This window comes from Varanus komodoensis, unplaced genomic scaffold (assembly GCF_004798865.1).
Source record: "Varanus komodoensis strain SLA01 unplaced genomic scaffold, ASM479886v1 scaffold3, whole genome shotgun sequence".
NCBI lineage: Eukaryota > Metazoa > Chordata > Lepidosauria > Squamata > Varanidae > Varanus > Varanus komodoensis.
Window position 1 is genome coordinate 18,570,042 of NW_025335761.1, and position 12,862 is coordinate 18,582,903.

At 41.4% G+C, this 12,862-nt stretch overlaps 1 protein-coding gene across 1 annotated transcript in view; it reads left to right on the forward strand.

Moving 5' to 3' along the window:
- Nucleotides 1–12,862, forward strand: part of CDAN1 (codanin 1) — a 46,754-nt gene that overhangs the window by 5,861 nt on the left and 28,031 nt on the right. Inside the window, exons 5-11 of the mRNA XM_044435857.1 lie at nt 577–696; nt 1,928–2,006; nt 3,068–3,188; nt 6,977–7,086; nt 9,184–9,273; nt 9,795–9,870; nt 11,149–11,357. Of these exons, the coding sequence (XP_044291792.1) occupies nt 577–696; nt 1,928–2,006; nt 3,068–3,188; nt 6,977–7,086; nt 9,184–9,273; nt 9,795–9,870; nt 11,149–11,357 (805 nt within the window). The remainder of the gene's footprint in view (nt 1–576; nt 697–1,927; nt 2,007–3,067; nt 3,189–6,976; nt 7,087–9,183; nt 9,274–9,794; nt 9,871–11,148; nt 11,358–12,862) is intronic.

Genomic DNA, 12,862 nt, shown 5'->3' on the forward strand with positions numbered 1-12,862 from the left:
TTGAAGTCCAGAATATCTGGAACGCAGAATGGGAAAGCTGCTTAAAATTCTGAATCATCTATGCAAGTTAGACAGCTATGTTTATATGCACTTATTTTTGTATGATTCTATTTGTATTAGAGAAAGGGCAAGAAGCTGTCTTGGAAGCGCCACTCCTTGATAACTTTGATTATTCTCACTTCAAAACTGGATTATCAAACATGACAACTTTAATGGGTTGGAGGCATAAAAAGGAAAAAATGAACAATGTATTACTTTTTTAAAATGTCCTTGTATTAAGCAAATTCCATACTGATGTCCAGATTAGACAAAACATTTTTTGTGGTTAATTTCAATTGTAGATAGATTTATGTTTTGAATGCAATTTATATGTTTTACTATATGGTATACCTCTGTTAAACTCAGGATGATGTTCACTGCTTGGAGAGATTCAGCTATTGGTTGGTATGGAAAATAAATATATTTTTTTAAAAGAAGAAAAATATTTTTAAAAGAAAATAAATAAATAAAATAGCTAAATCAGGAAATCAAAGCTTGTTTTGAATGATTAGCTCTGTACCTTTACTTTCTTTGCAGAAAACCTGGTGCCAAATATTTTTTTGGAGTTTTTCTTTGTGTTGCAGTTGTTAACAGCTAGAGGAACTTCCTTTGCAGAAGATCAGGACAGTGACCTTGATCTCAGTGAAGAGTATGGAGGTCAGAAGTTTTATTGGATAAAGATCTTTGGCTATTTAACATGACATGGATTTGATGTGTACTAAAAAGAAGTTAGAGAACTTTTAAAGGATTGCATTTTGATTATGATAAGTTGTCTGCATTATTATTATTGCCATCATTATTATTGTTATTACATTGCATTTATGCCATACTTTTTTCCTCACCCTGTGAAACAGGTGGCTTACATAGCTCCATTTTATCCTCACAGCCATGGCCCAGTGGGATAGGTTAAGCTGAGAGTGAGTGTCTGGGCCAAAGCCACCCTGTTATCTTCATGGCTGAGTGGGAACTCGAACTTGGATCCCCTGTGTCCTCAGTCCAATTCACTAACCACCCTAATTGATTTTCAGATACAATAAGACAGTGAACAATAGCACATTGGCTGCATTTGGACCCAAAAATCTTGGTTTAGTAAGTTAGGGTATGTAAGAAACTTGTGCAGCTGTGCTCATGTCCTGAAACAAGTAAAGAAACAAGCCAGGAAGCTGCAGTTAGCCACCCCTTATGGCTGAAATGGCAAACTATGTTTAAGAGCTTAAGAGCCAGCCAGGATTTGGAAGCCAGCTTTTAACTTTGGTTTTCTGTTTGTTTGAAACCAAACAGAAAGCCCTTGAAAGCCCTTAACCATGGTTTGCCAGTTTGGATGTAACAGGAAGTCATGGTTGGTTGTGACTTTGTGGGGCATTTCCTGTGCTAGCATGAAAGGAGGACCAATGCAGGAGGAAAGGAGACTGTGCATGTTGGTAGAATTTGATCATTTGAATTGGGCCATTCAAAGCTTAGTGGCAATGTGGTGCTGATTTCTCTGGTAACCCTAAGAAAACAAATGGAACGTTTTAGCAGTACCTGATCCTGCTTCTGAATATGCCCATTCACATGGGTGACAAGCCTCATCAGGTAAACTTGATTTTAAAAGCCCAAGTCAGGCTTGAGCTTTAAATAAGGGGCATTGTCATTTGGCACCAGCTCTTTGTTTGCTTACATCAAGTCTTTTTAAGCATCTGCCCTTATGATATTGCAATTACAAAAAACTTTAATTGGTATAACCTTCCTTATATGACATAAATGAGTGCTGCTGGATGTACTGACCAGTGGCTAGCCTGCCTGCATTATGTGGGATGTTTTTACAAAGAATCTGCACTTTCTCTTCAGATATTACCAACAACTTTAAATCTAGTGTATTTAAAAAACTATTGCATTTCGTTTACAGATGCAGTAAAGCGGCAGCACTTTTGCAGCGTACACAACTGTGTTTATTTTGCCGTGCAGGTCTTGGATTATCAGTTTGAGTAAGTGAAATGGATTTGGGATATGCTCATAAATGTACGTGTATTTACACCTTTGATTGTCTATTGCAGTCAGTTTACGACTTATAGCTAATGTTAGTCTAACTTGAGTCCCATATGTTTGAACAGATTTAAGAACAGCTAAAATTGGGTGCAACCCTACATGTCAGGAAGTGGCAGCACCCAGCCGAGATACACCATCCCCATCCTCACATTTCTACCCCCTTTTAAGTATATGCATTGCTGCATTTGCTGTGGCAGAGAGAACAGCAGTGAAGTAAACCACAACGGTGGCCTGCAATGTATCTATACATTTAGGTATAAAATAAGGCATACACCTTATCGTAACACAAAATTTATCTGTTCTAGGTCACTGTTTGGCAGCAAAAATTATTGTTTTTTGCTAAAATTTGTACCGGAGCCCTCAGGGTTGCCCACACATGTTCATAGGTTGAATAGCTTGCCCTCCATTGAGAAAGAAAGTTGGCACCAGGTGGGTCTCAGGGAGGAAAACATTCCACAGTTGAGGGGCCACCACTGAGAGGGCCCTCCCCTTGTGCTACCCTCTTCACCTCTCTTGATGGTAGCACTTTGAGGAAAGACCCAGATGTTGGTCATGGTGTACAGGTAGATTATGTTTGGGAGAGGCATTTTGTTAAGTATTGATGGATATCTCCTGCTTCACAGAAAGTATGCAACTTTCTAATCTGAGTAATCCCCCACCTCCAAATCTGATAAAATGCAGAGAAGGAAATACTCAAACTTGCATGAAAAGGCTGTGCCAGCTATGGAAACCCAGAAAAAATAGTGCTTGTTAAATTACTTGCTAGAAAGTTCCATATGATTGGAGCAGCTGGACTAAATGTCTTGTCTTTAGTAGGCACAAAGTGAAAAGTGTGTAGCACAGTTAATGCAACTTACAAAGTGCAAAGTGATTGGGTAGATATTGAGGTGGTTCCTTAAGAGGACCAGTTACAGTGACAATAAAATGCCCAAATGCATTTGGAATTGATTTTTTTCCCTTTAATTCAGCATTGTACTCTTTTTTGGTGTTGTCTTGGCAGAATTGTATCTCATTTAGAGAAAGGGACACTGAAACTTTTGGCTGAGAATGACAGAATTGCTTCCTTTTCCCCTGACTTGCACGAGCGGCTTATGAAAGCCTGTGAAAACAGCACGGCAAAGGTAAAAACTAAGGAGGGTGCTGGAAAGATGGGGTAAAATCATGACTTGTTTGGTGTTTCTTAAGAATTGATATAATTTATTCTTAAAAACTTAGGCTCTATATTGTCTACAGCAGGGGAGGACAGAAGGTAGATTTTTCATGTTTTAGACTTCCATTCCTTAGGGTTGCCATGCTAGCAGGTGCTTTGGGTGTTGAAACTATCGAGAAATCCACTGTCTCTCCCCTGGGCTACAGTATTTAACTTCTTCTAAAAGTGGAGATTCTCCTTCATGGATCACTGCCTTGTCGTGGCGAAGGGACTTGCATAGCTCAATGAAGCTATGAGCTATGCCGTGCAGGGCCACCCAAGATGGACAGGTCATAGCAGAGAGCTCTGACAAAATGTGATCCACTGGAGAAGGAAATGGCAACCCACTCCAGTATCTTTGCTATGAAAATCCCATTGTCAGTACCAAAAGGCAAAAAGATATGACACTGGAAGATGAGCCCCTCAGGTCGGAAGGTGTCCGATATGCTACTGAGGAAGAGCAGAGGGCTAGTACTAGTAGCGCCAGAAAGAATGAAGTGACTGGGTCAAAGCCGAGAGGACACTCAGTTGCAGATGTATCTGGTGGTGAAAGGAAGAGTCCGATGCTGCAAAGATCTATACTCCATAGGAACCTGGAATGTAAGATCCATGAATCAGGGCAAGCTGGATGTGGTCAAACAAGAGGTGACAAGACTGAACATCAACATCTTAGGAATCAGTGAACTGAAATGGACAGGAATGGGGGAATTTAATTCAGATGACAATCAGGTATACTACTGCGGGCAAGAATCCCTCAGAAGAAATGGAGTAGCCTTCATAGTCAATAAAAGAGTAGGAAAAGCAGTACTGGGATACAATCTCCAAAACGACAGAATGATCTCAGTTCAAATCCAAGGCAAACCAACATCACAATAGTCCAAGTCTACCCTCAACCACTAGTGCTGAAGAGGCTGAAGTTGACCAGTTCTATGAAGGCCTACAACACCTTCTAGGATTAACACCAAAAAATGATGTCCTTATCATCATGGGGGATTGGAATGCTAAAGTAGGAAGCCAAAAGATAACTGGTATAACAGGCAAGTTTGGCCTTGGAGTACAAAATGAAGGACGGCACAGGTTGGTAGAATTTTGTCAGGAGAATACGATGGTCATAGCAAACACTCTTTTCCAACAACCCAAGAGACGACTCTACACATGGACATCACCAGACGGTCAACACAGAAATCAGATTGACTATGTGCTCTGTAGCCAAAGATGGAGAAGCTGTATACAGTCAGTAAAAACTAGACCAGGAGCTGACTGTGGCTCAGATCATGAGCTTCTCGTTGCAAAATTTAGGCTTAAGTTGAAAGTAGGGAAAAGCACTAGGCCACTCAGGGTTGACCTAAATCATATCCCTGATGAATATACAGTAGAGGTGACAAATAGATTTAAGGAATTAGTTCTGATAGACAGAGTGCCTGAAGAACTATGGACAGAGGTTCGCAACATTGTACAAGAGGCAGCAACTAAAACCATCCCAAAGAAAAAGAAATGCAAGAAAGCAAAATGGCTGTCTGAGGAAGCTTTACAAATAGCTGAGGAAAGAAGGGAAGTGAAAGGCAAGGGAGAAAGAGAAAGATACATCCAATTGAATGCAGACTTCCAGAGAACAGCTAGAAGAGATAAGAATGCCTTCTTAAATGAACAGTGCAAAGAAATAGAAGAAAACAATAGAATAGGGAGGACCAGAGATCTCTTCAAGAAAATTGGAGATATGAAGGGAATGTTTCATGCAAAGATGGGCATGATAAAGGACCAAAATGGCAGGGACCTTACAGAGGCAGAAGAGATTAAGAAGAGGTGGCAAGATTACACAGAAGAACTATACAAGAAAGAGCTTAACGTCCCTGATAACCACGATGGGATGGTCACTGACCTCGAGCCAGACATCCTGGAATGTGAAGTCAAATGGGCCTTAGGAAGTCTGAGCAACAACAAAGCTAGTGGAGGCGACAGTATTCCAGTTGAGCTATTCAAAATCCTAAAAAACAATGCAGTAAAAGTGCTACACTCAATATGCCAGCAAATTGGGAAAACTCAACAGTGGCCACAGGATTGGAAAAGGTCAGTTTGCATTCTGATCTCAAAGAAGGGCAATGCCAAAGAATGTTCAAACTACCGCACCATTGCACTCAATTCACATGCTAGCAAAGTTATGCTCAAAATTCTACAAGCTAGGCTCCAGCAGTATGTGGACCGAGAACTACCAGAAGTACAGGCAGGATTTTGAAGAGGGAGAGGAACTAGAGATCAAATTGCCAACATACACTGGGTCATGGAGAAAGCTAGGGAGTTCCAGAAAAAACATCTACTTCTGCTTTATTGACTATGCTAAAGCTTTGATTGTGTGGATCACAACAAACTGTGGCAAGTTCTTAAAGAGATGGGAGTACCAGACCATCTTATTTGTCTCTTGACAAACCTATATGTGGGTCAAGAAGCAACAGTGAGAACTGGACACGGAACCACTGATTGGTTCAAAATTGAGAAAGTTTGGCAAGGCTGTATACTGTCACCCTGCCTATTTAACTTATATGCAGAGCACATCATGAGAAAGGCGGGGCTAGTTGAATCACTAGTTGGAATTAAGATTGCTGGGAGAAATATCAACAGCCTCAGATATGCAGATGATACCACTCTAACGGCAGAAAATGAAGAGGAACTAAAGAGCCTCTTAATGCAGGTGAAGGAGGTGGCATCCAGTCCTCTCACTTCCTGGCAAATAGATGGGGAAGAAATGGAGGTAGTGACAAATTTTATTTTCCTGGGCTCCAAGATAACCTCAGACAGGGACTGCAGCCAAGAAATTAAGAGACGCTTGCTCCTGGGGAGGAAAGCTGTGGCAAAGCTAGACGGCATACTAAAAAGCAGAGACATCACCCTGCCAACAAAAGTGCGTATAGTCAAGGCTATGGCCTTCCTAGTTGCAATGTATGGCTGTGAAAGCTGGACCATAAGGAAGGCTGAGCGCCAAAGGATTGAGGCCTTTGAATTGTGGTGCTGGAGGAGACTCCTGCGAGTTCCTTGGACCGCAAGGCGACCAAACCGGTCAGTCCTAGAGGAGATCAACCCTGACTGTTCTTTAGAAGACCAGATCCTGAAGATGAAACTCAAATACTTTGGCCACCTAAGGAGAAGGAAGGACTCCCTGGAGAAGAGCCTAATGCTGGGAACAATAGATGGCAAAAGAAGAAGGGGACGGCAGAGGATGAGGTGGCTAGATGGAGTCACTGAAGCAGTTGGTGTGAGCTTGAGTGGACTCTGGGGGATGGTGGAGGACAGGAGAGCCTGGAGGAGTGTTGTCCATGGGGTCGCGATGGGTCGGACACAACTTCGTGACTAACAACAAGAAAAAGTAGAGATTAGCTTTTTTAGACATTTCTTTGACGTATGTATAAGAAAGTTCATCTGCAGTCAGAAATGACAACTTTTTTGAGGAGTAATATTATTGTATCTCTTTGTTTTAGAAGACTGTATGAAATAATGAGGTATGTTACTATTTTGTTAGGTAGGAAGCTTGGTCTAGTGAAAACGAGTCAGTCAGACCATGTTACATCATTAAAGCTAATTGGATGCTAAACTGTAGCAAAAAATAATTGTCCAAAAAAGTTGTAATTTCAGCCCTTGGGTTTGTTTATGTGTATGTAGGCTTTTAATGGACTATATGTTAAATCAGCAGAATTATATTATGTGTATCTTATTTCATAAATTAAATAGGTTTCCCTCTTGCTGCCATCATGTGTGCAATCAGTGTCCTTTCAGCCAGAAACAGACAATCGGTCTAACTTTTCTAGTGATAAGGCATTTCATGTTTTCAAGAAGCAAAGGTGAGTAGTCTTTGTTTTCATTGTGGGGTGTTATGATGTATGAATCAGCATTTGCTTTAGTTTGCTTTAAACATGAAACAGAAAATGAAAGTGCAGCTATCATTTGTCGTTCAGACTCATAGTCCTGGTTCAGGCATGTTTTCCAAACTTCATGGCCTGTGGCTTATGAAGTTGGTAAACAAGTTAGGGCCATGCACTCTTCCCTTACCTCTTTTCCCATCCTTCATTACCTCTCTGCTGTAATATCCACATCAATGTCAGTTAACTAAAAAGCCATCCTTGTTAAGCAGCTGTAAACCAGAGTTCCCCATTTCGGTCATAAGAGGGAATCCTGTTCAGTTATAACTGAAAGACTAGTCTCTGTACATGAACAGTTTGATTAGTTGAACTGAAACTAGAAACTACTTCTGAAAACTGTCCTTTTCAGTAACCTTGGACTCTACCCCTCTGGGTGTGCCCTCTGGAGAAGGGCTAGCCTCCAAGATCAACACAAGCCTCTAAGTGGTAGCTCTTCTAACCCAACAATGCATCATGGGGTCAGGGACCAGGGAGGACATGGGCCCATCTTCCTCCTTCCCTTCGTCCCATCCCATCCCTTCCCTTCCAAGCCCTGCCTGTTCCCATGGCCTGTCTGAGAATCTGGGGTCAGTGGCCTTGAGACAGCCTCACCATCATCCTTAGTTCCCATCCCCTCCCATCTCCCAGTCTTCACAGTCCTCATCGGAAGAGTTGGTGCAACCCTGACCTTGGAAAACATGCCAAGAATAACTGTCTAGTCCATTCCTTACAGTAGTCTCCAAAGGTAGTATAAGGTATATAAAGGAGGAGATGATTCTTTAGGTCAAAGATTGAGAAAATGTCACCCTTCAGCTGTTGTTCTGCTACCATCTGTTTCCGCCGCATTGGCCATGCTGGCTAAGGGATCGCAGCCCAATAACATCTGGAATGCCACACATTCTCCTCCCTTGCTTTGAGTTGGGGTGCAGAAGCTATGGCCTGCAGGTTCATGCTACCTCTTGGAATTCATCCAAGGGTGGGAAAGGCCGCTAGAGGAAGCTTCTTGGAGGCCATTCCTGTTGCTATCTGATCTAAGTGAATGGCAAGAATTCACCTTCTGGAGCATGCCAGTAACACAACCCCAGCTGCTGGAAATAGGGAACATGGGGAGGTGGGACATGCTAACATGGGGAAAGAGTAAGTGCTGTTCTCCATACACAGGCAAGTTCCAATCTCTCTTCTCTCTCATGCCCACTTCTGTTTTTGAGTTGAACATAATAGCAGGGATAAGAAACAGTGAGACTCCAGTGGGAGGATCTGGGCCACCCCATATTCCTGCTGCAACTGATGTGCTTTTTTCTTTCCATCTCCTATTTGAAGTAAGGGGGGGTCACTTAAAAGTTTGAATGTATCTCATTGGCACTTACATCCAGATAAGTGTCTTGGGATTCTCTGCCATTTACCAGGGGCAAAGTCCCATTGAGTTTGGTGGGATTTACTTCTGAGTAGTCATGCTAAGTACTGCACTGTAAATTCATTTGGTGTTTTCCTTGGTCTTTATTCTTGAATTCGCAAAACTGTGAAAGCAGAAGAATTAAAACTATTGCAGAATTGTAAAGTCTGTTACAGTTGTGAAACTTGTAAGCGGAGGGGTAGTCAGCCTGTAAACCAAAAGTTCTGGAAGCTCACAATCTCACCAACCTCAGCTGGCATAGCCAGTGGTAAGACATGCTGTGAGATGTAGACCAAAAGAGCTGGAGAGGCAGCGCAAGTTGTCCACCACCCCCTTGAGAGCAGGTGTGGAGGAGTGATTAAGAGCACTTGGGCAATCTGGGTTCTAGTCCTTGCTTGACCATAGAGCCAGCTGGGTGACTCTGGGCCAGTCATAGGCTCTCAGCCCAACCTACCTCACAGGATTGTTTTTGTGGGGATAAGATTGAGAGCAGAGAAGGAGAATGATGTAAACTGCCTTGAGATCTTGTAAGAAAAAAGGCGGGATATAAATCAAATAAATAAACCATGTACCATTCATATAATTGGTGGTGCATTTGATTATTATGGATTGATGTCTGAAGCTAACCTGTCTGCCTTGTTCCACAGAGATATTTTCTACGAGTTGCTGCGTGAATGGGAAGATAACTGTGAAAAAACAGGCTGGGATTTTGAGAAGTGCCTGGGAGAAAGAATCAGGTAAGAATATTTGAAACAATTTACAAGAATGTAAAAAGTGCTCTTGAACTTGTATAATGCCAAAGAAATTGTAGTGTAGCCTCATCTTTATTATGGTATCTTGTGTGCTGTCTATTAAATTTGTCATGTTTTTTCAGGAAGATTATTTTGGGTCATGGTTTATAGCAATTGAGGATTGCCTCAGGTATATGAGGCTTCAAATGATACTTAGTGGGTGTATCAGGACATATTGCAAAAGTGACTAAAGATTGATCATGTCCTAGTTACCTAACCTTGTAGTTGTAGCATTAGGCAGATGCAAACCTAATTCTAAGTTGAAGTTGTAACCTCGTGCAATTTTTCATTTGGGACTGTACAACAGGTTGGGAGGGGGGATACTATTGGATTTTACAAATGGTAAGTGAAAAGCAGAACATTTTTGAAATATATAATTACTTCCAACAACCTGATTATTAGAATAATAAGTTCTCTCTTGCTCTTAATTTAGCTGCAGCGTTAATCATTTGTTTCTTGTTTCTCAGGGTGATGATGGCTCACCTTTCAGCAGCTTGCAACTACAGCCACTTTGCAAGGCTCTTTCAGAAACAGCTTCTTCAGGTAAAACATTGCTTGCATTTCATATAAGCTAAGCAACCTTCATGTTAGCAAAACAAGGCCTTCATTATTAGCAACACATTTCTTGTGTTTCCCTCTAATATGCAGGGGATGGGGACTTGGGAAATGATAGACATAATTCATTATCTATTTTTTGCTGTTAACATTTAGCATACCGAAGAAATGGAAATTAAATTGATTTTTATATGCAGAAATTACACCCATTTATGGATTGGTATGTAAAGATATTGGAGGGAGCAGGAGTACTCTTATTCTTAACAGTGAAGCAAACCTACTGTAGTTGGTTTCAGCCAGTGTTGTGATAAATATCCGTGGATCTGTTTCTCTAGCATTTGTGGACTTTCTCTTGTGTTTGTCCTCATCTGAGAAAGTGAGCCAAGAGGAAGTCTTTGCATTTTTGCAGAGTGAAGTATTTTCCATGTCACATGCAGCAGTGCAAACAAAGGCTGCTACATGTGAGGAAGAAGCATAACAGTGGTTATGCTGGGCTTGATGCTTGGGGAGTGCTACAAAAACTGGGTGTACTCACCAGGAACTCAGACTTAACAGCCACAATAGAGTGGGCCAGAGTCTGTGGAACTGAGCCCAGGGAATCCACAGATTCCCATCTCCAAAACTAGTTTCTCACACATCCCTAGTTTCAGGCATATTTTAAAAAGCCAACAGTATTTTTTTTGAGGGACTCCTTTCTGTTGTAGTTTTTATCAATCTAACCTGGTGTCCATAATGGCTTGGAACAATGGAATCTTCACTGTAATGAATTTGGAGGTTTCTAAAGCTGACTTGTATGCTAAGGAACGCATTTGAGAAATCCTGAAACCATTATAGCTGCATTGAAGAATTGAATAGTACTTGAATCCATTTAGATGCACTTCCTTGAACTCAAATTGACACTTTTATCTCCTGTGTTTTCTTTAGCAATGCAATGTTTCAGTATTACAGTAATAAAAGAAAAAACAGCAAAAACAGCAGCAGTGAACTGTGTTTGAGTGCATTTCATTGCAAACATGGCTGTATTTTAAATTGGTGTCAGTTAATATGAAACTTTTCTGTGCACTGTTTGCTCAGTTCAGGTGGTTTCAAGGATGCAACACTCAAAAATAGTGAGCTGATCCCTCCTCTGCAAGTGCTTGAATGGTGTGCCTGCTTTTGAGCATCAAGCATAAATTAGAGGCACTGGGGTAAAGTGTGGTGTTGGATTTTCTGGTGATGTATGTAGAAAAGTTACACGCTTCCCATCACAATCCCTTTGTTCCAAAGATGTGTAAAGGTCCAGTAGGTGGTGGCACAAGTTGGGGAGAGACCCCAGACCAGGATGTTCTCAACATGCTGGGTTCAGATAATCTGAGCCGATTGAAGAGACTGCAAGAGAGATTCTTCGTTCCTCAGAGTATCAGAGGGCCTTGCCCGCCACCTTCCTTCCCCGGATGTCAGCAATTCTTCAGGGACTTCATCCTCAGTGCAAGAAGGTTAGCTGCTTATTGCTGTTGCTGCCTATGCCAGGGTAGGACTGCAGTTCCTGTAAGCACCAGCCAGCATGGCAGCAGACCAGGGTTCTGGGAGAACATCTAGAAGCTACCAGCTTGCCAATGTTTAGTCTAGGAGCATGGTGCTATTGCTGAGAATTTCCCATGTATGTGCTGGAAAAGCACATGGATGAAACCCTTAAAGAGGGCTTGTACAAAGCCTGTTTCACTGCGCCAAGTGGTTCCTTAATATAATTGCAGCCTTGGTTTGTGGAATGCCTCACCAGATTCTACAAAGCAAGGTGAAAATGGCATTGTCCAGATTAAAGGAAATTGTGCTTGGTCCTGGAAAGAATGTGGGTGAGATGACTGTGCAGCCTGCTCTGCAAAATCACAAAATGCAGATGGATCGTAAAATGAGTAGAAGTTTGTCAATATTACAAATGCACAATTTATAACTTCATTCATGGATATGGATGCTAGAAGTGTTTATTGAAAATTAGGAATGTGCAGATACTATCAATTGCAAATAGCAGCATAGGTTAGAAACTGTATGGTAACTCTTCTGGGGAAAAGTGATATTGCTCTGCATTGGGATAATAACATATCTGCAGCATTTTTCCTTTAAAAGTAGTATTCCAGAATGTACTGGGAAGTCTGTAGCAATCAGTGTTGTCACACAGGCTGGCAGAGATCTGTCAGGCAGCAGCTTTTCCTGCTATACTTGGAGATGCTGAGGAGTGCACTGGGGACCTTATACATGCAAAGCACATGCTGTGTGACTGAGATATGGCTTACAAAAGCCTGGACAAATGGCAAGTTAGCTGATAAAGCAGTAGCAAATTGATACATTTTCATTTCCTGGAGAATATATCAAAACTGGTGTAAGAAAGGTTAGTCAGAACTGTGGACAGAAGTTTGCAGAGTCCTTGATGAGGCATGGGGACGTCAAACCTCATCAGCAGGTTCACATGATTAAGGGGAAGATGAGGCTTCTCTATTATAATCTCATTATCCTTTAAAAAAATGAACAGCAGAAATGTACACAATTGAGACTGTCATTTTGGGTGGAGTCAGAGATGTGTATGTGCTCACTTAGAGTTTATGTATGTATTTATTAGTTTAAAACTTTTATAGACTGTCCTGTTACTGAAGTCTTGGGATGGTTTAACAATACAAAGTTGTCCAAAGTATGGAATCTTATCTGCCCAGTGTTGTATTAAGAATCTGCTGTCTAAATGCAGTAGGTAAAGTCCATGATATTGACTGGGTAAGGCTGCATATAGGTTACTTTGCACACACTTTGAATTTCCTTGTTCAAAGAAAAAGTTCCAGATTGCCAGATTTTTTAAAAATTCTTTTGATAGTTCCAGAATGTGTGTTTCTTTGTTTTCCTGACATGGACATCCTCGACCAAGACCACCCCCCCCCCCATTACCTTGTCCAAATCCGCTTATAAAGGGGGATCAGTTTTGCTATCAAAACTCAATTTCTCAACGTAAAAGGGA